At 47.1% G+C, this 23,760-nt stretch overlaps 1 protein-coding gene across 1 annotated transcript; it reads left to right on the top strand.

Moving 5' to 3' along the window:
- The first annotated feature begins 10,617 nt into the window (after nt 1-10,617).
- C5H3orf80 (chromosome 5 C3orf80 homolog) lies at nt 10,618-11,265 on the top strand. Its single transcript, XM_056850381.1, has one exon. The coding sequence runs from the start codon at nt 10,618-10,620 to the stop codon at nt 11,263-11,265; it is 648 nt and encodes a 215-aa protein (XP_056706359.1).
- Nucleotides 11,266-23,760: the final 12,495 nt, after the last annotated feature.

Genomic DNA, 23,760 nt, shown 5'->3' with positions numbered 1-23,760 from the left:
ATCTTCTTATCTATGCCAATAGAAACATCAGTAGTTCCAAATTTACAGCATCCCTTAATCTTGTGTTCCTTGGCCCTGATCCAGCTGCAAGAGCGTTCAACCGGCCAGGACTCCCTGCACAAACTCTGTCAAAGAAGCCGTGGTTGGACTGGTCAGTTGTTTGACGAGGAATATCAAGACACCCGCACAGCTGTTTACAGCCTGACAGGTCTACGCATGCACAGTACCAGTTGCTTGATGAGCCTTGAGAATCACATAGAGCAACATCACTTTGTGCATGCATCTTTCCTATCTGGCGAAGTAAACATACACAAAACCCATTTCTGTGCATGTATGGCTCCTAGAACCCTGGCCAGGATAGCCCAGGCTAGCCTGATCTCATCAAATCTCAGAAATTAAGCAGAGTCAACCCTGGTAAGTATTTGGATGGCAGACCTCTAGGGAATACCATGTGTGGTGCTGAGGCAGGCAGTGGTGCTGAGGCAGGCAGTGGCAAAACTCCTCTGTCTCTTGCCTTGAATATCCCACCAAAGGTCGTCAAAAGTCAGATGTGACTTGACGGTCAAAACAAGGGGGCTTCTAGCGCAATCTGGGCATTACATTCCTTATTCGAGCGCAGGGTTGTTGCCAGGGGTGCAAAACAGTGCCCCAATGGGACAGTACCATCACTGATCCCACACTGGCTATGGCTGCATTGAAGAGAGGAGGAAAAAAGCAGCCAGGCACCTTTCCATTGTGCCTAGATCCAGCTGCAGCTGAGAGCCCTTCCTCCCAATTAATAATGGTTCCTCCTGCAGCTCAAGGCTGTAGTCAACCTTCCTTATTAGGTGGGGCTGCCCCATTTCCAGGTGGGGCAAACCAGTACTCTAAGTTGGGCCAGCACACCCACTTGCCCCATCCTGGCTACTGCCATGTTATTTATTTAGAACATTTTGATGTTGCCTCTCCAGGAGCCTCCAGTTTCTTTTTGATACTTCCCACATTTATCACAAAAAATTCACAATTTTTGATTGGGTATAAATGTAACACTATTTTGCAGAGCACATCTAGAAAGACAGCGTTATCACACTGCGTGCTACTGTGAATATTGTTCTCACCTTCTACGCATTTGGGCTCTGCCTATACCAAGTGAACATAACACTTTATGCATCTGATGAAGGAAGATCTAGTCTTTGAAACTTAAAGCTACAATAAGTATATAAGGTGCTACAAGGTGCAGTTTTGTTTTCCTGGGTTTGTAACATTTCAGCTAAGGAGCACCCCTAATCAAGCTTCTGTAATTTTGATCCTCTGGAAAGAATTTATCATATGAAAGAGATGTATGAAAACCATACAATTGAGATTTAAACGGTTAGGGATAGGAAGAAGCCAAACCCCACCTTAATTATCCTACCATCTAGTGATTCCTGAACACCTGCTGGTTCGGCTCATGTTCAGCTCACTATTCACAAGCAGGGAGCTGATTTTTCATCAAGCAGTTCAAGTTGTTCACAAGTAGCTTGTTCATCAGGTTTCTTTTCATGCACTCAGACAGTAAAAGTGCAATTGTTAGTATTTCACACATGCACATTCCCACTCAGCCGGAAGGGAATCTGTGACGGACGGGAGGCTTTCTTTCCCCAGAAGGGAAAAACAGCCACTCAGTTGAGCCTGTGGGAGTGCTGCACCAGCGTCCTTTCAGAGGCGGGATGAGAGGGAAAGACAACGGGAGAGTGTAGATCTGCCTCAAGGGAGAGCGCAGTTGTAGTTTAGTTCTGCGTCAGCAAAACAGCACAGTTTGAAAGGTAGCTCTGCCTGGTAGCGTGGCAGTGGCTTAACTCTACCTTTGGACATAACAGAGGACCTGATTGTGAGGCCTGTCTCTGGTAATGAGTGGACCTTGTACCATTTAGTCGGACGCTTGGGAAAGGGCAGGCGGGTGTGGGTGAAAGGATCCAACCTAGCAGCTAGTCAGTGAAAGCCTGTTTGTTCCTATAAGTATTAAAGGGAATTCAAGCCACACTCTGAAACCATGCTAGCTTAAACCTATATGCCTCAGGTCATTTATGCATGGGAGTTTCACCTGAGGTTCGTTGCTCGCTGGACCCACTTTCTTCTTTAGAAGCTATGCACCAGCAGTGTTCAAGCTCAAAACAAGAAGCCCGCCCCTTGAAATGCTGCTTTGTGACTGGCTGTAGTTCTTTCCTTGAGGGAGAAGTCGTCGTCCCCCCCCCGCAGAAATCCAAGTGCCCAGCCAAAATGCATTTTAAAAGACAAAAAGAAAATGGAGCACCCTAAAAGGAATGGGGGGGGGGACACCCAAGTTTCATTTTAAAAGTCCATTCTTCTGCCCAGAAAGAACTCCCAGGAAGCAAGAAATATCTGAATCCCCGCCTCTTTACCCACTGCTTTGTAATTGGCTGTGAGAGAAACCAAATTTGTGAGCCCTGTACTTTGCCTTATGCGTGGGGATTTCACCCAGGGCTGAGCTCAGGGGAAGTAGAAGAATCGGGTTAACAGAGGAATGAGAAGACCTGGGGTTTGTGAAGGCTGGCAGCAAGGTCATCTCTAATGGAGGGAAAACTCACGAATAACTCCAAGGAATAATTGAGAGAGACCAGGGGCGAACGCGAGTGAAAGTACCTGTGCATAAACAACCTCACTCAGTCAGGTTTCTCCTTTGACTAGCTAGAGACCTGTGCTGGTGATCTGTTCTTTAAAACCAACCTGTAAATAAATACATCTGTTTTGTTATTTACATACAACTCCTGCCTCAGTGATCTCTGTAGTCACCGCAGTGACCCCAAAGCCTTTACACTTGCTGCCCTGAGAACATCTTGTAACTGAGGGGAAGGCTTACAGTTCAAAACAAACCTGGTCCCCCAAAATCATAAGAGGCGGTGTGGGTCTCCTCAGTTGGTAGAAAGGGCCTGTTATAGAGTCCTACTTCCCCCCTCCCCCACAGATCTGTTGCCACTACACACTTCTCAGCAGCCAATCAGATAAGTGAACAGGGAGCAAATCAGTCAGACAGTCATTATAAGCACTCTGGTTTTAAATAAAAGTCTTACCATTTGGTGCTCAAGTCCATGCTGTCATTGAGGTTATTTCACATGTGAACATTTTTGCACAGACTTATGGGAGTTGAAGCTCCCCCACAGTGTCATTTAATTACCTGATACAACCCATCCTGATTTCGGCAGAGAACCAATTTCATGCTCTGGGCTGATGCAAATGCTCCAGATGGACAGCATCGCTGTGGGGAGATCTGAGGCCCAGGTCACAAGGGATCAGGGCTATACGTTGCATATTCTGCAGATAGGGCCAGTCCGGTCTCCTCAAGTAGAAGTGCAAGGCTGTAGCGTCAACAGGAGCTGAAGGCAAGGACCCGGAACATAGATTGACCCCTAGTGCACCAGCTGATCCAGCAAGCTTCTTTTCTCAGCACAAGGTTTAAATAAGCTGAGAGGACAGCATCCCTATCTACTCTGGAAGCAGCACCTGGGACTCATCTTGCCAGCCTTAACTGGGGCCAAAATCCTGCAAAGGATTATACCGACCATGATCTGTCCCAGGGGGTGGAGCATGGGCTGCCAGCCTGGCACTGTGTCTTCGCTAGACTATCTCAGCACGAGCCCTCTGCCGCCACTGCTCCTACCGAGTAGAAGAGAATTCTGATGGGCTTGTGGAACGAGTCCCGGACTGGTGCTTAGTTGCCCCAGGATCTGGGGGGGAAGTTCTTTGGAGATGCTCCTTCTACAGACTCCTCAGGGGCAACTTCTGGAGCAGATGAGCCAGAGGCATCTGCCCTGCAGGGGTGTTCTGGAATTTCCTGCTCTCCCCAAGCCATGTCTCTGGCTCCTCCGAGACTTCTGAGTCCACAGCCAGGTCAGTGGGGGTCATGACAGGCTATCAAACACTTACGTTTTGCCATGAAATTCACAGCATTCCTACTTTCAACAGCCCTATAAACTTGATTAGTATTATTATGCCAATATTGTAGAAGGGACTGAGAGATCAGGGCTTACCACTACCATGGGGGGAGTTTGTGGCCTTTCGAACCACAGACTTCCAGGGTTACAACAACTCAGGCTGCAATCCTGAGGTGGGGGGACTCTCCATAGGAGCTGGCATGACCCGGCGCCGGTGTAGGTGCCACTTCATCATGGGATAAAGAGGCAAAAATGCCAGCATGGGGGCAAACACGGCAGAGTCCAGGAGCGAAGGAGCTCCGCTGGCCCCCGCAGCTAGCACAGTCAGTCTGGAAACTAAATCCTGGAAGAGAATGGCGGCGCCAGCATGAGGGAAGTGTTCCTGGGGAGTGGAGGCTTCCAGAACCCTTTCAGTTGGGAACTCTCCCTTGAGAAATGTCAGGGCCGCGCCACCTTTTTTCAATGGGGAATTTCCCCCCATTTCCCTTATTTTATTTTTAAAGCTTTTTTTCCCTCTGTGGCTGGGAAGCCTCAGAAGAGGCAGCACTGCTCCCGGCCGCAGTGGATCTAGCCCCCTTTAGGAACGGGCTGCCCGTCTCTTACCACTGCACTAACACATGCTACATTTTCACAATTTAATGGTCCTTCCAAGGTCTTTTTTTAAAAACTTCAAGTACCAGCAACTTTGGGAGACCAGTCGTACTTTATAAAGAACATAGGCATTTTATCCAGTTTAAAAAACAAAACTATGTTTGATATATCAATATATATGAAGGGACATGGCTTAGCTTCACTGAGCTTTATTTGCCATTTTATATAAGCAATGCCAAAAACAGTTCCAAAAATCTGTGGGACATTAGATGAAATCAACGGAGTATACAAAACTGCATAGAATTGTGCCAAAAGCAACCCTTGGCATTAGAAAGGATATCTACAGCAAATTTTGTTCTGTAGGCTTGGTATGAATTTCAGCAGTAGATAATAATTTTGGCATGACTTCAAGGCTATTGAAGGAGGACTTGTAAAATGATCGCTGTTTTAAAAAATCAGATGAGCTACAGTACGTACGTTTATATATTACCTTCAGCTATACTGATGTGCTCCATAGGGAAATTTATTATTGGCATCGTAATAGGAGCTAGATATAATCTTGGAAGCTCTTCATGTTTTGAGTGTATATATGGTGTTTCTTTTCTACAGCAAGAAGTCAAAGATCCTGGAAAAGGGCAACTCTATTAAAAGTCGGGAAAGCTCTACTGTGACACTTGGAAACTGGGGCTGCTGGTTGGTTACTGTGACGACATGACAGGTCTTGGAGGGGGGTTTTAACTGGTATATTTAGTATTTTATTATCTGATATTGAATTATATGTTTTAATGATGTGACTTTACTGATGATAATTTGATTGTAATATTTTGATTTGCTATCCATTCTGTCTACAAGCCACCATTTTAGGCCTTGTGAACATTTTCTCCTCAAAATTGCCCCATGAGATATCTTGGTAGCTAGGCTAAAAGTGAGATAATGGTCTATCATTACTCACTGTGCTTCATGGCTGAGTGGGGATTTGAACTCAGGTCTCCCTAGCAACACTCTTAACCATCATACTGCATTGCTTAACAAGCATAAGCCCTCCTAATTCTGTGTTGGATTTTGATCCCTAAGCACAAGAAAGGCAAGATGAAAATAGGTAAATAATTATGTATTAATTCTGTGAGCATCCTGGACATAATCTGGCAAAGCTTCTTGCACCTAGAAGAAGAGCTGATTTTGATATGCTGACTTTCTCTTACAACTTAAGGAAGAATCAAACCGGCTTACAATCACCTTTCCTTCCCCTCCCAACAGACACCCTGTGAGGTAAGTGGGGCTGAGAGTGTGACTAGCCAAAGGTCACCCAGCTGGGTTCGTGTGTAGGAATGGGGAAACAAATCCAGTTCAACAGATTAGCCTCTGCCACTCATGTGGAGGAGTGGGAAATCAAACCTGGTTCTCCAGATCAGACTCCACTGCTCCAAACCACCCCTAACCACTATACCACGCTGGCTCTCACACTAAAGTCAATAAGATATGTCAGTCATGACTAAGAGGGAATTCATGACCATCACCTTCTTCAAGAGACCCCCAATGGCCAGAAAGAAACCAGCATTAGCAGCCCTTCTCTTCTTTCCCTAGAGCTTCTGTGCCCTGAGAGGCAGGCAACAAAAGCCCAGACTAAGAGACCTTGTTCCATCAACTCCTGAGAGGACAACAAATGGCCTGAGATCATTTCGAGGGTTCATCATTCTTGTGTCTTCAGAGTCTAAAACAGACATCTTCACAGAAAGGCAATGGAATGCATTACATTAAGAAGCCCCGTTCCATTTCACAGACTGGTCCTCTGCATGTTGCCTCGAGAACTCCTGAAGCTGTCTTATACTGAGTCAGACCTCTGGTCTCTCAAAGTCTTTTTTTTTTTTCTGACTGGTAGCAGCTCTCCAGGTTTTCAGGCTGTGGTCTTTCACATCATCTGCTATCTGATCCTTTTATGTAGAGATACTGGGGGGGTTGAACTTGGGACCTTCTGCATGCAAAACAGCTGTCCTACCACTGAGCCAAGTCCCACTGAGCTTAATAGGATTCAGTGCTTTGTAACACATTTCAGACGGGTAGCTGGTGTTAGTGTCATGTGGCAAGAAAAAAAAAATCTCGTGCCCCATTAGAGATTAATTATTTATTGCCGCCTCGGCTTTCATGGGGGCACAGCTCACTTTGTCAGATGCATAAAATGGGTTATACAAGTAGATCCTGAGTACAAAGAGAGACAAAAATTTTAATCGCAAGTGTGTTTGCTTGACTTCACAGGCCGTTTTAGGCTCTTATTTGTTCCTGAATACATTCGGAAATCATCATCTTTGCCTTCCTTTCAACTCTGTCTTGAGCAAGACACATCTGGAGAGGCAACATGGCTGATTATGCTAACAAGATTCCTAAGATTGTAATTTTATCTTCCCTGGGACATCTTCAAAGAATAAACTTGCAGTACTTTTCTGGTGTTAGCGAAAGACATCAAAAGAATCATTCCGTCTTCAAAGGACTTTCCTTCCTTGATAATGAAGAAGTTTGGCCTGATCAGGGTTATCTAGAAGCTTGCTGTTGTCTCATCGCTTGGCGGGACACAGCCTCCTGATGGAACTCTGCCTAGCCGAGCAACTTAAATTTGCTCGCAAAATCCCTGGTTATCAGCATGGCTATCAGGACATGCTTAGTCCTATCCACTACATTGGGACTTACTTCCAGGTCTGTGTGCAGAACCAGAGATCTCACATGGAGGAGTTTTAGCAACTGAAAATAATTTTCAGGACACTATGGAAGGTAAGAAGAAGAGTTGGTTTTTATATGCCGACTTTCTCTACCACTTAAGGGAGACTCAAACCGGCTTACAATCGCCTTCCCTCCCCCTCCCTGTGAGGTAGGTGGGGCTGAGAGTGTGACTAGCCCAAGGTCACCCAGCTGGCTTCACGTGCAGGAGCGGGGAAACAAATCCAGTTCACCAGATTAGCCTCCGCCGCTCATGTGGAGGAGTGGGGAATCAAACCTGGTTCTCCAGATCAGAGTCCATCGCTCCAAACCACTACATGGCAAGGCAATTGGACTAGTACAAATCCAAACATTTTTCTAGATGTACCCTAAGAAAATCTAGTGTATGTCTTTCAAGGGATTTACGGCCAAATAAAGGTTTCAGTGCTTCTGAATCCTTTAGTCCAAATTAGTAGTCTGTATTTTTGCAATAACGAATAACGAATGAAAAGCCCTGCTAGATCAGACCAAAGGTCGATCTTCTCCAGCATCCTGTTTCCCATAGAGGCCAAGGGGAAGTCAACTCCTTTGGATGCCTGCCCCTCAGCAACTGGGGTTCAGACATTTTGCCTTCATGGTTTCAGACATATTAGTCCGTAGCGGCAACATAAAATAGTCCAGTGGCACTTCTAAGCTAGTGGTCATCATTACATTTTGTGGCAGTAAGTTCCACAAGATAACTGAATCTTCTTCCCTTTGAGTGTCCCCAAGTTGTTGTGTTTTGGAAAAGGGAAAGTTTTCTCTATAGATTTTCTCTGTACCACACATAATTTTATAACCGGTCACATCCCCCTTAGTCAGCGTGGTGTAGTGGTTAAGAGCAGTGGTTTGGAGTGGACGACTCTGATCTGGAGAACCCGGTTTGATTCCCCACTCCTCCACATGAGCGGCAGACACTAATCTGGTGAACTGGATTGTTTTCCCCAACATGAAGCCAGCTCAGTGACCTTGGGCTAGTCACACACTCTCAGCCCCACCTACCTCACAGGGTGTTTGTTGTGGGGAGGGAAAGGGAAGGTGATTGCAAGCCGGTTTGATTCTTCCTTAAGTGGTAGAGTAAGTCAGCATATAAAAACCAACTCTTCTTCTTCATTTATCCCCCTAAACTAAGTCATTCCTTTTCTAAATGACAGTGGCTTTGATTGATCTGAACATGTGACTGGGAACAGTAAAGGCAGGCAAGTCCCTGTATGAAAAGCTGCCCAGATACCATCACCACGTTCTGTCCGTCAGCAATAAGGGAACAATGTCTCACCACAGCACAATCTTAAAAGACGCTTTCCCGGAAGTAATTCCACTGAGTAGGCTCAAGCAGGATTCTCAGTGCACCTGCTTATCATTGTACTGTTAATCAAGCCAGCTTTATTTATTTATTTACTCAGTTTATACTCCACCTTTCTCTTTGATGGGGACCTAAAGCAGCTTACATCTTCTCCTCTTCTCCATTTTATCCTCAGACACTAATACCTGGAAGATAATTTAGGTATTGCTTAAAAATCTCTTTTCCTTTAAAAATAGAAGGCCTTCTTTCAATTCAATCTTTTCGGGGCTGCTGTAAATTTGTGCTTATTGCAATTTTGCTGTTGTGCTTGTGACACAAGAAGAGAGTGGCAAAGTGCATTGATTTCCCCCCCATACAAATATTCCTTTGCATTCAAGGTTATTGCTATTATTTTTGCCCGAAACACCTTTTAATACATCACAGGCATCTTGCAAAGAGTGATGTAGCATATGCAACTTTAATGAGTGCAAAACCTCAAAAAGTTTTTACCCCGTAGATTGCTGTGCTATCTACCTAGAAAGTCAGCAAGAAGAAGAAAGGTGAGTGAGGTTACTGCAGAGACCAGGGGGCTACAAGCCGTGGTTCCAAGGCTTCACCCCATATTCACATCTCTTTGTTATCATACCCCAGACTTCACGTACTCCACTGATCACCCTCAGCCAACCAAAGGTCTCCTATTCTAGTCAGTAATTCTGCCTGCTTTCCTCTGCTGCCCCTGAAGCCTGGCACTTTCATGATGCTACCTCTTCCTCCGATTTCCTCCTCAACCTGCATTTTTCCCCTCATGAAGGCTTTGGCCTTACCCTTTTACTTCTCACCCTAAATTCCACGCAACTGGAATAACTCAATATTTGACCCTTGGCTTTCCTTAAAGTCTATCATTTCCCCCTTTCTCTCTCTGCTGTTTTGTTATCTTTATTCAGTGGAAGAAGTAATTTAGATTTCTTACTGGCTGTTTTTGGGGGGGGGGGCGCTCAAAGCAGAATATGGGATGTACCACCTTAGCCACTTTGTTACCGGTAGTCTCTACCATCCTGTAATGGGTTGTTTTTATCCTTGCCCTTAGTGGTCCCTTCATCTTCTCCAACCCCACTGTCTAAATTGTGAACATAAACTTTTCTGGATGATGACTTGTCCTCTGAATATAAGTCTGTTTAATGCCCTTTGTCTTAAATTTCTCCATTACATTCTCAGCAATGTAATTTTTCTTCTATTGCTGTGTAAAGTGGCAGTCACTAATGGCATAATTAATAATAATAATAATAAAGATGACAGTGTAGGCACAGGCTACAAGATGTTCAATGTCTTGATGCAGGCCCTTCCTGCGGGTCTCTTTTCTTCTCCGGAGAAGAAAAGACTCCATCCATCCTTGGCCTGATCATGCAGGCAGGAACCCGGCCAGAGGGTGGTGGGGGGGGGGGTAATCACAGCCTCCCAAACTCCCTAATGGAAGAGGAGCTGCATTAAGCCCATTAACATCAGCCAAATGGTTATCATCAATTTTTAATCAGAAATAAACCCAGAAATATGGTAAGCAAATCCCAGTAGCAAGTAAATTTAAATAACGGTCATAGGGAAATCCAATCACTTAAGCAGAGGAACTTCAACCAAGGGAGGGAAAGGGGGGGGGGAGATGCTCCTCGCCTTTGACAAAGGGGAGGACGGACAGCTATATTAATAAAGATTAAAGCGCTGCAAAAAAAAAAAGAGAGAGAGAGAGAGAAAAGCCAGCCGATCGGACCCGGTTAACCCCTTCCCTGCCCGCCGCCTCCGACTGCAAGACAACATGCCAGATTTTCCCGCCTCTCGCTTGCAGGACCCAGCCAGGCAGGCTGCCTTTGCAAACCCGTCTCGGCAGCAACCCGGAGCCAGACCCCTGGGCTAAAAGCAGGGGGGGGACCGGGAGCGCCCGGAGGACCCTCAGCCGCTTTGGGAAGGGGCCGCTGCGAAGAGCCTCCAGCAAAGATGGGCGTCTGCCAGGAGGCGTGAGGGCGAGCGACCCCGGTGGGGGGGGGATGGCGGCGGGCTGGCTGCCTTCCCCGCCGCCCCCTCGCCGCCGCTGACCCGGGGCCCCGAGGGGGGGGGATGGCGGGGTCCGGCCTCCCCCGGCCGGGGCTGCTGGCCGCCCTGCTGTGGCCGCCCTGCCAGGGGGGCAGCTGCGGGGCGCTGCAGTGCGGCGAGCGGGAGGGCTGCTGCCTCCCCCCGGGCAACGCCACGGGCGGCGAGTTCCAGTGCTGCCCGCTGCCCTTCCACACCTTCCTGGACAACGTGGGCTGGCTGGTGCGCAAGCTCTCCGGGCTGCTCATCCTGCTGGTGCTCTTCGCCATCGGCTACTTCCTGCAGCGCATCATCTGCCCCAGCCCGCGGCGGCGCGGCCGGCGGCCCCGGCCCGGCCAGCAGGACGACGAGGAGGAGGAGGAGGAGGAGGAGGAGGGCGACGACGAGGACGACCCGGACTCGCCCGGCGGCCGGGCAGGCGGCACCCCGCTCGACGGGACGGCCGCCACCTCGCAGGACTCGCTGCTCGACCGCCGCGCCCCGCCGCCGCCCCCCCTGCCCGGGGCCGCCGCGCCCGTCTGCTTGCAGCTGCCCAGCTACGAGGAGGTCAAGTCCCTGCCCAGCTACGAGGAGTCCATGAGGCCGCCGCCCCCCCGCGTCCTGCCGCTCACCAGCCTGGCCACGGGGGCCCGCACGCGCCTCGCCCACCCGGACTGCTGGGCCGGGGGCAGCTGAGCTCCCCCCACCCCGCCCCGCCCGGGGAGAAGGCGCTGCCCACGTGGCTGGAGGGAAAGCCCCCCCCCCCGGAGATCTCCCGGAGGAACTGGTTAGGGGAAGGGGAGCGGGGGCCCTGCTCTGGCCCGTCGCCTTTGGCAAAGTTGCACACTTGGGAGACTTTCGACCGGGCCGTTTGTGCAGGGGAGGTTTTGCCTGGGCTGTGCTGCTCTGTAGGTGCGCGTGTCGTCCCCCCGCCACCCGCATCCTCAAAACTCTTTGGCCGTTTATGCAGGGGAGGTTTTGCCTGGGCTGTGCTGCTCTCCAGATGCACGTTTCCCCCATCCCAATTCTTAAAACTCAAAAACAACCCCCCCCCCATGTACAGTCTTGAGAATTCAGATGGGGAAGATGTGCATCTATAGCAGTGGTTCCCAAAGTGGGCAGTACCACCCCCTGGGGGGCAGTGGGATTACCTAGGGGGGCATTAAGTGGCAAGGGGGCAGCGCTGGGGTGTTCTAGAGGTGGGCCCTTTCAACTGTGTTGTTGGATGGGGTGGGGGGGCGCTGGGGTTGCGTTTGTGGAACCAAGGGGGCGGTGGCCCGAAAAGTTTGGGAACCACTGAAAATCCAAGGCAAATCCTTCCACGCGGAAATGGCCAAAAATAAACCCCCGTGCAGCTTTTTGAGAATTCAGACGGGGGGAACGCGCGCCTCGAAAGCGGCAAAGCCAAGGCAAAACCTCCCGGGCATAAATGGCCAGAGAGAGCCGTCGCGGGAGAGGAGGGAAGGGGGCGACCCGCCCCGGGGCACACCCCTGCACCCTCCCGCCCTGCAACCCCGCCGGCCTTGCCGTCTGCGAGACGCCCATGATTGTATCTCTATCATAAGTGCCTAGTGGAGCGTGTGAAAGGGCGCTCGGGTGGACGTACTCGGGAGGAGAGTCGGGGGTCGCCTTTCCCTCTTCTCTCCGCTTTTGCCTGCCTTACGGGGACGGCCTTCTGTTCGTTTGGTTTGTTTTCGTGAAGCCATTTCTCGCCGCAGATTAAAACCCTGGAAGAGATCGGATGTGATTATTTCCTCGCGACGGGCGCGACTTCGGCGTTTCGCAGTCATTTCTGGCTTCCGAAGGAAACCGGCGGTGGTCGTCGGGTCCTCGGTGTTTTTCTTGCAAAACGCATTTCAGCTTTTGTTTCTGGCAAATCCTTTGAGATTGGTCGTTTGTGCAGGGGAGGTTTGGCCTTGGGTTTGCTGCTTTCTTGATGCACGTTTTCCCCATCCAAATTCTCAGAACTCAAAAATAACCCCCCCTGCAGAGTTTTGAGAACTCGGGTCTGAAAAATGTGCATCTAGATAGCGCAAATCCAGGGCAACACCTCCCATGCATAAATGGCCATAGCTGAAATTACTGTTTTCAAAGGCAGAGCGGGGGAAGGGGTTGACAGGAGAAAGACTGCGGGTTTTTTTTGGGGGGGGGGGATTCCTTAGAATACTTTCTTTAAATTTTAAAGGAATCTGGGATGACTAAACTAAAAAACTTGGTGTGTTTTTCCCCTTGGTTTTTGGTAGTTGGATAGACACTCGTTGGAGAGTTTTCTCTGTAGTAAAATGGGAGTTCTGCTGCACCTTAAAGACTAACAAAATTTTATTCCAGCATAAGCTTCCATGAACCAGAGATGGTTAAGCAAACTGTGTTAGTCTTTAAGGAGACACAAGACTCCTTTTTATTTTTGCTGCATTCGGTAATATGGCTGCCCCCCCCCACACACACACACAATTCCCTGTAGTTCATTAAGATAGTTTCAGAGGGGTAGCCTTGTTGGTCTGCAGTAAAACAGCTAGATTCAAGTCCAGTCGCATCTTACACCCCAAGAAGATTTTCACAGTATAAGCTTTTGAGAGTCAAAGCTCCCTTGGTCAAATATGAAGGTGTGTCAAGTTTACTTGTGGGACACATGTAGCTGTAGGTGCGTGTGGGAAAATTCCCACTTCAAACTTTACCCAAGCGGCAAATTCACTGGGAAGCCTTAGTTGAGACGCTATTGGTTCAGCGTTCTCTCTTTCTCTCACACACACATAGACACTCTGCAAAATTAGAATATAACAGCACTGGCCTTGCAGGATGACTGTTGGCCCCTAACATTCTTAGCATAGCTTACCACCCAGGGCTGTTGTGAAGATAAAACAGAGTGGTGTGGCAAAATGGCCAGAGTATTGGACTGCAGTGGCTACAAGCATAGTTAAATTGTGTAACTCCCTGCCCCAGGATGTGTTGATGGCTTCCAACTTGGAAAGCTTTAAGAGGGGAGTGGACATGTTCATGGAGGAGAGGGCTATTCATGGCTACTAGTAAAAATGGATACTAGTCATGATGCGTACCTATTCTCTCCAGGATCAGAGGAGCATGCCAAATATATTAGGTGCTGTGGAACACAGGCAGGACAATGCTGCTGCAGTTGTCTTGTTTGTGGGCTTCCTAGAGGCACCTGTTTGGCCACTGTGTGAACAGACTGCTGGACTTGATGGGCCTTGGTCTGATCCAGCATGGCCTTTCTTATGTTATTATGAGACCTCAGCCATGGAAGCTCACCAGGTGACGTTGGGCCTGTTACAATCTCTTGACCTAACCCACCTTGCTGTTGTGAGAATTAAATGCGGAGGGGGAAAAATGTGGAAAGCTGCTTTGAGTCCCCGACCAGAGAGGAAAAAAGATAAAGGTCCCCTTTGCAAGCACCGGGTCATTCCTGACCCATGGGGTGACGTCACATCCCGACGTTTCCAAGGCAGACTTTGTTTACGGGGTGGTTTGCCATTGCTACCTGAAACCGACTTCCGTCGGGATCGAACTCAGGTCGTGAGCAGAGCTTTTGTCTGCAGTACTGGAGCTTAACACTCTGCGCCATGGGGCTCCTCCAGGGAGAAAAGCAGGATATAATTAAAAGAATGATGAATCAAGCCACTCGGGGCCCCATTGGCGAGAAAAATGAGATACAAATATTTAAATTGGGCTGGATGAGGGTTACTTTGGTTCAAGGAACTTCAGCCTAAGGTAGGCTACATGCAGTGGCTACAAGCAAAAAGCTGACGTGTACTAGTTTCAGGCAGCGCCCAGGAGCCTGTTAACTATATATATCGACCCCTAAATTGCTTTGTTTGAAACCAGTTCCATGGAATTCAGTTGAACTTTCTTCCAAAGGCTGCTCTCTTTTGTAGCCCAGAACTACAGTACTTGCTTGGAAATGCCGTGAAACTCTGGCTTATTTCCCGCAGAACATCCATGGGATTGCCAGCGCATCGCACTCAGCGTGAGTTTGCTAGAATAAAAGCTCCTTAGTCTTTAAGGTCCTACAACATCCCTGTTTATATATGATGAAGTGCACTTCACACAGCTACACCTCTGGAGTTAGTCCACCTGAATTAACATGAAATTCCAACAATAGTTATTTAATTCATTTATGCCCCTCCTTTTCCCCAGTGGGGGATCCAAATCCATTCTCATCATCCACTCTCCTCCGTTTGATCCTCACAGCAACCCTGTGAGGTGGGTTAGGCTGAGACTTTGTAATTGGCCCAAGGTCACCCAGCGAGCTACTGAGTGGGGGTTGAACCTTGGGTCTCCCCAGTGTGGTGTAGCGGTTAAGAGTGGTGGTTTGGAGCGCTGGATTCTAATCTGGAGAACCGGGTTTGATTCCCCACTTCTCCACATGAGTGGCAGACGCTAATGTGGCGAAACGGGTTGGTTTCCCCACCCCTACACATGAAGCCAGCTGGGTGACCTTGGGCTAGTCACAGCTCTCTTAGAGCTCTCTCAGCCCCACCTACCTCACAGAGTGTCTGTTGTGGGGAGGGAAAGGGAAGGTGATTGTAAGCCAGTTTGATTCTTTCTTAAGTGGTAGAGAAAGTTGGCATATAAAAACCAACTCTTCTTCTAATCCAATGCTCTAACCACTACACAACAATGACTTTTTATCAGATGTCTAACGTATCTGAAAATCACTACTAAAAATCACCTATCAGGCATGAGTGGGGATTCGACTATGACAGTTCCTAGCAGTGGGTAACTGACAGCACAATCCTAAGCATGTTTACTCAGAAGTAAGTCCCACTGAACTCAATGAACTTACTCCCTGGTAAATGTGCTCAGGAGTGTAGCCTGACTATCTTCAAATCCTGTAACTGGAGCTGCACATAAGTAACTCGATAGAACTATTCAGGATTATACCCCCATCAAGTTTGCTTGTTTGAGCAGGTTCAAAAAACGCCCAGTGTGGCGTGAAATTGCCTTTACTAAGGGTCTAACTATATTACATGCATTTAACCAAAGCCCAAGGCTGTGGAAAAGCTATAGGGGCAGGAGAAGGTACTTCTTTTCCCCTGCCTGCTGCTTCTTTGCTTTGGTTATGCACAGATGCAGACAATGTATAATTTGGCTCCAAGGATCAGTGTTAAAAGTTATGTGTATTTGGACTTGGATTTTAAATTATTTTTCCCCTCTCTTTGCACAAGGTGGCAGTTAGCAGTGTCAAAGTTAAATGGAGAAGGCAGAACATGGACAGGAGAGTATTTGAAAAGACAGCAGTGCAAGGAAGGGGAAATCAGATTTTCAGTTGCACAGTTCTGTAATAATGTGCTTGTCTGAGAACTGTACCCACATGATGGACTTTGCAGCTCAAGCAGATAAAGAATCCAGTTTTTTTTAAGAGTGGCATAATCCAGAGCAGTGAAAAATAGAGTTGCACTTACCTGTAACTGTTGTTCATCGAGTGGTCTTCCGGGCAGGCACATATGGGATTGCACATGTGCAGGCTGGCCTGTGCAAGCGCAGATCCCATGCGGGACTGCACAGAAGCCACGAAGATGAAAAACAGTGTTGCACTTAACCTGTAACTCTTGCTCATTGAGTGGTCTTCTGTGCAGGCATGGATTTGACCTGTGCTTGCGCAGGCTGGCCTGCATATGTGCAGTCCCATGTGGGACTACACAGAAGCTATGAAGATGAACTGTGGGTTATACTCTTAATAGCTCTGATGGTGAACCTTCCATTTTAAAAACTATAATTTCAACAAAATTCCAAAATAACATTTTGCATCTATGGAATTGTTTCTGTTGGTGGCATACACCTAAAAACATTACACTGACAATGGAGTGTGGCTTCCATTGTGCTGTCTTTGGCCTACAGCCCCACCCACTTTGAGCCATTATAAGCTGTTAGATCAGATAGGCTCAGGGTGTTCTGGGTCACGTTCTGGGCATGTGTGTGCTAGGTTGCCAGCCTGCTGAAAAAGATCGTTAAGTATGAGCTGCTTCTGGTTAGGCCAGTGCTGAACACAAACTGAGTTTGTGTGCCTAGAGCGCAAGTCAATTCTTTGCCACTCTGAATGATGGAGCACATTTGGTTTGCACAGGGTGCCAGTCAGGCTAGTTGGAAGTTGCAAGGAGCAACTGAAGATCACTCCAGATTCTGTGAAGTCAGTCCTGAGACTGAGTTGGTGGTGGAAAGTGCCATCAAGTCACAGCCAACTTGTGGTGACCCCGTAGAAGCAGAAGATGAGCAGAGGTGGTTTGTCATTGCCTGCCTGTGCATAGAGACCCTTGAATTCCTCGGTGGTCTCCCATCCAAATACTAACCAGGGCTGACCCTGCTTCTTTCTTTTTTTTGGGCCGTCATGTCACAGCTGACTTATGGCGACCCCATAGGGTTTTCAAGGCTAGAGGCGTTCAGAGGTGGTTTGCCATTGCCTGCCCCCGCCTCACAACCCTGGTATTCTTTGGAGGTCTCCCATCCAAATACTAGGCAGGGTCAGGGCTGAGAGTGTGTGACTGGCCCAAGGTCACCCAGCAAGCTTCCATGGTGCAAGTGGGGATTTGAACCTGGGTTTCCCAGGTCCTAGTCCGACACCTTAACCATTATACCATGCTGGCCTAGCTTCTGAGATCTAACAAGGTTGGGCTAACCTGGGCCATCCAGGTCACAGCAGAGACTGAGTCTTAGCTTTCTTCCCTCCCCGCCTTTGGGCACGGAGTACTTAAAAAAAGGGCTGCTTATTCTAGAAGTACACTTGCTATGGAGGAGGTGCCTGTTGCTTTCCTCAGCTTGGGGGAAACCACAGGGAGCAATGATTGGCTTCCACATCAGCCCCTCCTGTTCTTTCAGTGTCCCTCCATGTTCTAGCTTTGATGCTGCAGTTGCTTATAACACCAGTTCGCAAATACAGAGAAATTGGCATGGCAATGGGTAGTGTTTACTGAAACTTGACATATGTGTCTTGTGTAAACAGCCATGGCATTCAGACAAATGGCATATATTTATCTAGGACGGGGCTCGAAAAACCCTAGGTTCAAGGGTGGCTAGAAATTTCATTGGGGCCTCGTGTTTTCAGCAGGTTTTTTTTAAAATTGTAAGTGCCTCTTGGTGATTCTCAGTAGAAGTACAAAGCCGATGTAGGTGTGGGATAAGTGTTGGCTTGACAATTAGGGTTGGTGGTGGAAAGTGCTGTCAAGACACAGCCGACTTATGGCAGCCCCATAGGCTTTTCAAGGAAAAAGATGAACAGAGGTGGTTTGCCAATGCCTGCCTTTGCGTAGCGACCCTGGACCTCCTTGGAGGTCTCCCATCCAAGTACTAACCAGGGCCGACCTTTCATAGTTTCTGAGATCTGATGAGGTTGGGCTAACCTGAGCTATCCAGATCAGGGCCAGTCAGGGTTACCTCATATTTATTCATATGCTATAACATTTCTGTTACATCTTTAAAAAAAAAACCTCAAGAAATTGTGAAGAGTTTAGGATTAGGTTTTGTGGTAACAATAATGAGTAAGTGTAGTCATTAAAATATAAAACCTCAAAGGCTGGTAAATAAGTATGGCTACTAAATTTTGGGGGTGACTCATAAAGAAGAAGAGTTTGTTTTTATATGCCGACTTTCTCTACCTTTTAAGGAAAATCAAACTGGTTTACAATCTCCTTCCCTTCCTCTCCCCACAACAGACACCCTGTGTGGTAGTTGGGGCTGAGAGAGCTCTAGGAGAGCTGTGACTAGCCCAAAGTAACCCGGGGAAACCAACCTGGTTCGCCAGATTAGAGGCCGCCGCTCTTAACCACCGCACCACTCTGGCTGAGGAAAATTTGTCAAGGCCTGATCTTGGATGAAAAATTATCAGAGCCACCTTAAACCAATTCCTAGATGTTTTCAGCAGAAAGAAGGTCCAGGTATCCAAAGGCAGGCGCTCCCCAGCTGGGACTCTTTTGTTCAACATCCAATTTAGGGGAAAACTCAGGTAAATCCGCTTGCCTCCATTTGTATGTTGATGGGCTTCTAGTTTTTTCTTTCTTTTAGCAGCTGTTCTCTGTACACAAAGGGAGGGAGCAGAAGAAAGAGGAGTCAGGCACTCCTGCAAACCCACAAGAAAGTAGCTTTGTGCCTGTGGTGTCTGAATGCGGCCAGTGTACTGAAAACACGGACTAGTGCAGCTGACCTCCAAGACAAAAGTCAGGCTTTTAGATAAAGGAGTTTACGTTGAGGCTCCATCCTGATCTTGAACCCAGAAGTATTACATGTGGAGTAGCGGGCCACAGAATTAAGCTTTCACTTTGTGTCTTAAAGATTTTTGTACTAGCTAAAAAGTATTAAGAATGGTTAAAGTGGGTATGGTCCTGTCACTGCTTTCTAAACCAGTGTAAGTTTTTTTTTCCCTTCCCAGGAACGATCTATGGAAAAAATGATTCTGCCAGTTCCCAGTATGGTTTTGTTTGAAATTGGCTGTGGCAGGCACCTGTTTGCCAGTGGTAGAACATCTGCTTGGCATGCAGAAGGTCCCAGGTTCAATCCCCGGCATCTCCAGTTAAAGGGTCTAGGCAAGTAGGTGATGGGAAAGACCTCTGCCTGAGACCCTGGAGAGCTGCTGTCGGTCTGAGTAGACAATACTGACTTTGATGGACCAAGGGTCTGATTCAGTATAAGGCAGCGTCATGTGTATCCTCATGTGTATGTGTAACACTTATGTATAAGCCTCCCCAGAACAATTTTGCAATTTTTTGTGAAACGTTTTTGAAAAATTTTGTGCAGGGACAGTAAAATGAAGTGGTTTTGGAGGCAGTAAAATGAAACTTGTTATTTTAAAAGTGGACATCCTGATGGGTACGTAATGGAGGGGGCAAACCTCAGAGGCGCTAATAACACCTCTTTGCTGGGGAAGCAGTTCATTGATCCTGGGTTTAGCTTGCTGATTTGTATCTTTCTGTAACACAAATGGTAAAGTTGGATTCACGCTGCAAGTGAAGAACTGTGAGTCTACTTAATAGTTCATGAGATTTTTTTTGAACATTATAAATGGCCTTCACTTGTCATTCCATCTTGCTTATTTTTTCAAATGTACCCTTTTCTAGGCACCTCTTTTGGCTTGTGGTTAGCTGTGGCAATACATTACAGTATCTCAAACATTAGTCCTCCTTTCTTTGTGCTACTTATTGCACTTATTAGATGAAAGCATTTTAGAAGAACTATGCTCTTTGAAAACAAAGTTGTGGAGCATTTGAAACAAATGATAATGTACTGAGAGGATGGAAAACACATGCTGATGTGACCTGAAATGGCCCCTATTATTGCTTCACTAGTCACTTTCCTGCAATTAAAATGCACCAACAGTGGAGTCAATTACTTCATTGTTGCAGAAGGGATGGTTCCCCAATCATAACTGGAAACCAGAGGAGGCCAGACAGGAAAACACCACCACCCCTGTTGTTTCAACTTCTACCGCTTGAAGGTTGTCAGCATAAACAACATTTGAATACCAGAATGGTCTAAAATAATTGGCAAAGATAGTGCATTCTGGTCCATGCTTCTTTGGTCCAATAAACGAGTTGCGCTTACCTGTAACTGTTGTTCATCGAGTGTCTTCTGTGGAGGCACACATGGGCCTATGCCTGCACAGCCCCATGCGGGACTGCACTGAAGACACGAAGACGAACAGTTGTTATTAGGGAGTCTCAGGGGTCCAGATCCTGTTTTCCACTTAGAATACCAATTCAGGAGATTGGGGGGATTTGTAGGGGGAAATCAGTGGATGGGAGAGGGTTCCTAACTCTTGCCTCACCTGACAATTCTCTACAGTGTAATTTTAATCCACCCCGCAATGCAATTTTAATGGGCTCCAGCAATGGAACTTGGTGCAGGGAGGAGGGGAAAGAGGGTAGAGAGGGAATCGTCTGAGGTCATGTATAGGGGAGAATCAAGAGGGAGAAGGCACCCTGGCCACCTGCCAGCCCTCCATTTCTTCAAACCCTTCACCTGTCTCTATGGTAAGTGCCCCCCCTACATTTTCCCTTATTCTGGCAAATACACATATTTGCTAAAATGACACCTAGCTTGGTCCTGAGGAAAGTAAGCTTAAACTGTTCTACTCACAGGTAAGTATCATGTTATGCAATAGGGCTTACTCTAAGGGAAATGACTTTAGGACTGCAGCCTAGGAGAGTTTATTTAAACTCCAAGAGATAGCTTGGTTGGGTAATAAACAGTGACGGGAACAGTCAAGTAGTTTTTTGGCCCTTGAACAAATTTGCTGTCACATCTGATGTGCATTGAAAACAGGTGCTGTGTAGGTGTACCCATTTGAAAAGAGGCTGATTTCCTGTCTGCAACGTACCACCAAGAGAGATTTTTTTTAAAAGAAACCCCACAAACAAGGGTTTCACGACTGCCACCCAGGGAAGATCCTTGTTCTCTCTTTGGGTCCTGTTGCGATCTGCGTTCCCTTTTAAAGCCACAGTGGTGGTAGCTGTTGGCCGTATTGTTCAGCAGTGTTTTAACTAACCTGAATGCCTACAACACAGTGAAGCCATCTGCATTTCTGCTGGCGTTTCAAAAACTGGCCATATCTTGATTTATAAATCTGAACTGTTGTTTGCACCAGCACACTTAATGTGCATGAGATATACAGCAGTTTTAGCCTCCTCTATGCCATTGCTTTTTGAGGGTGGTGGGGAAACGGTATTGTTTGATCATATTCCTTTTCTACATGATAGTTTTCAGGTTCAAAATACTGATGAAATATCAGACTGGTGGTTGTTAGTGATATTATGTGAATATCAGCCTCTTATGTCTCTGAAACTCCTCCAAACAACAGCACTCTGACCTCCTTGTACTATCTAGCTAATATGAGCCCTCCTTCCACACCATCTTCCTCTTGCTGTATGCTTGCCCCTTAGATTCTCTAGCTCTTTGGCTCTTGTTTTGCAGAAACATCCAGGTCCAATGTTTAAAGTAACATCTCTCCCATATCACCTTGTTCCATTCTGTACATGGCCAGCCAGGGGAGAAGGCATGGGGTCTCAGGCAGAAAGCCAATATCAAGCCAATCTGGAACTGTCCTTCAGGAGTAGGAGACCAGGGGTCTCCACAAAAGCAGCGATGGTCTGAAGAGCTGGAGGAGCTCTTGCACCAGAGAACTGTCCAGGGTTGGCATGAGCTGGTGAGATGTTCAACCAGCAGAAGTTAGAGCTCTGTTCAAGCATGGTGCAGGGAAGTGACAGCCCCACCCTTTCCTGTAGACCCAGTTTGGTCTTTGATCCTACAAGAGCTAGATAATTGTGCTTTCTTCCTGTGTGAGACCAGGGTGTGGGAGACCTTCGACTGCCAGGCATGTGCTCCTCCACCTGGTCCAGGCTTCAGCTCTGACCCCTCTGTCTTATTGGTCCTGACATTCCGGGGGAGACTCAGGTGTGCTGGCAGCACGTGGGTGCACTTATGGGATTCCTGATCTGCCTGTTCTATGGGATCCTGGCTGATTGGGAGTGTGCTGTTGGAAAAGGGTCAGGAGTCTCCCTGTGGAGCTTCTAGCATACATGAAGCCTTGGGTGTATTAGGGACCATGAGGGGCTCCACTTTATTTCAGAAGGAGGCTTTTCCTTCCAAAGTCTTCCTCCTATGTCGTGGGCCAGGGCAGGTCTTGACACCTGTCTGCCTCCTTGTTGCTACTCTTTGATATTCCTCACACTTCAAGTTTACCACCTCCACTGCTTGCCACCTTACTAAAGAACACTCAAAAGGTGAATTCCGGCCACCTGATTCCTCAGTCTACACTTTTCTACGCCGTTGCTTCCTTCATCCCCTCTTTCCTTGGCCCATTGGTTGCTCCTCTCTTTCCTCTCTTACTTTCTTTCCTACGCTGCACTCCTTTGTTGCCTGTTTTCTATCTCTTGTTGGAGCCCGCCATTTTGCCTCTAATCAATGACATTCTGGTTTCCCAAGCATCTGGCATCATGGTAGCTCAGCCAATGGCTTGCAGGCAGACAACCACCAAGAAGACATTTGCTAACTCACAGTCAGTACTAGGAGGGAGAGGAATTTGATAACTGAACCAGATTTATTGGAAGAACAAGTGGCCTCTTTTTATGGGGCTTGCATGCATGTCTCTGAACCTATCAACTTTTCTCCCATTTGGGAGGAAAACATACCCAATTTCAGATTGATTGTCTAATGCTTTACTTTTAGTATTCATGTAAGAATATGATCTAACTGAATTGCAAATATTAATCTATGCTGGTTTTCTGGTCTGTACAGTAATTGTGGGCAGTGTAGTGAGTAATCTCAAGATCAGGAGGAGGAGCATAAATCCCTCTCAGATGTTGACATAAAGACCTAAAGGACTAAATATCACTGTTTTGACAGCATGGTGAGTTGTTTGCTGGATGTTCAATGACAATGTAGATATAATGGACATTTCAGAAACCTGGTGGAATGGGGAAAATCAATGGGACACTGTTATCCCTGGATATAAACTCAATAGACAGGACAAGAAGTGACACATTGAGCATAGTGTTGCTCTGTATATCAAAGATAACACTGAGTCAACTAAGCTAGAAAACTTTAGGAGGAGAAATTCCCTCACGGAATAACTATCGATAGGGATACTGAGCCCTAAGGGCTACTTAAAAGTGGGATATACTATCATCCCCCTGACCAAAACCAGGAGGCAAACCTCGAAATGGAGAGGGAATAAGGGTGGATAAAGTGAGCTTTATCTTCCTTTCCCATAATACTAGAATTCTGGTACCCAGTGAACTAACTGGCAAATAGGTTCAGAACGGACAACATGAAGTACTTCTATACAGAATGAGTAAACTATGGAATTCACTTCCACTGTGTGGAAATGGGAGGGGGGGGGAAACCTGCTTCCCATCAGCAGCAAAGCTAGACCAAATACCCAGTGTGGAAGCAACCCAAGAAGTCAACTATGTACACTGAGAATAAGGCCTAAAACTAGATAATGATTGAGATGGGACTTCGAAATATGGAATTTTAAAAAATAATAAAGTGGCTTTTCCCACAAAATGCTGAGAATGCTAGTTCACGGTCAGGACAAAAGAAAGCTAAGTTGACCTTGAGCATTAACAAATCTGAGGTGTGGTTGTGAGGGGCAGGAATTCATATTTTGGTAGAAGGAAAAAGGTGAAGATTGATGGCATGATAGACATTGAAATTATAATATGGTACTTTAAGGAGAAAGCTAACAGTCAA

Source organism: Euleptes europaea, chromosome 5, assembly GCF_029931775.1.
Source record: "Euleptes europaea isolate rEulEur1 chromosome 5, rEulEur1.hap1, whole genome shotgun sequence".
Taxonomy (NCBI): domain Eukaryota; kingdom Metazoa; phylum Chordata; class Lepidosauria; order Squamata; family Sphaerodactylidae; genus Euleptes; species Euleptes europaea.
The sequence above is the reverse complement of the archived record's forward strand: the minus strand, read 5'-3'. Positions and strand labels throughout refer to the sequence as shown.

Coding starts and splice junctions, on each gene's coding strand:
- C5H3orf80 (XM_056850381.1), top strand. CDS start 10,618: ATGGCGGGGTCCGGCCTCCCCCGGCCGGGGCTGCTGGCCGCCCTGCTG.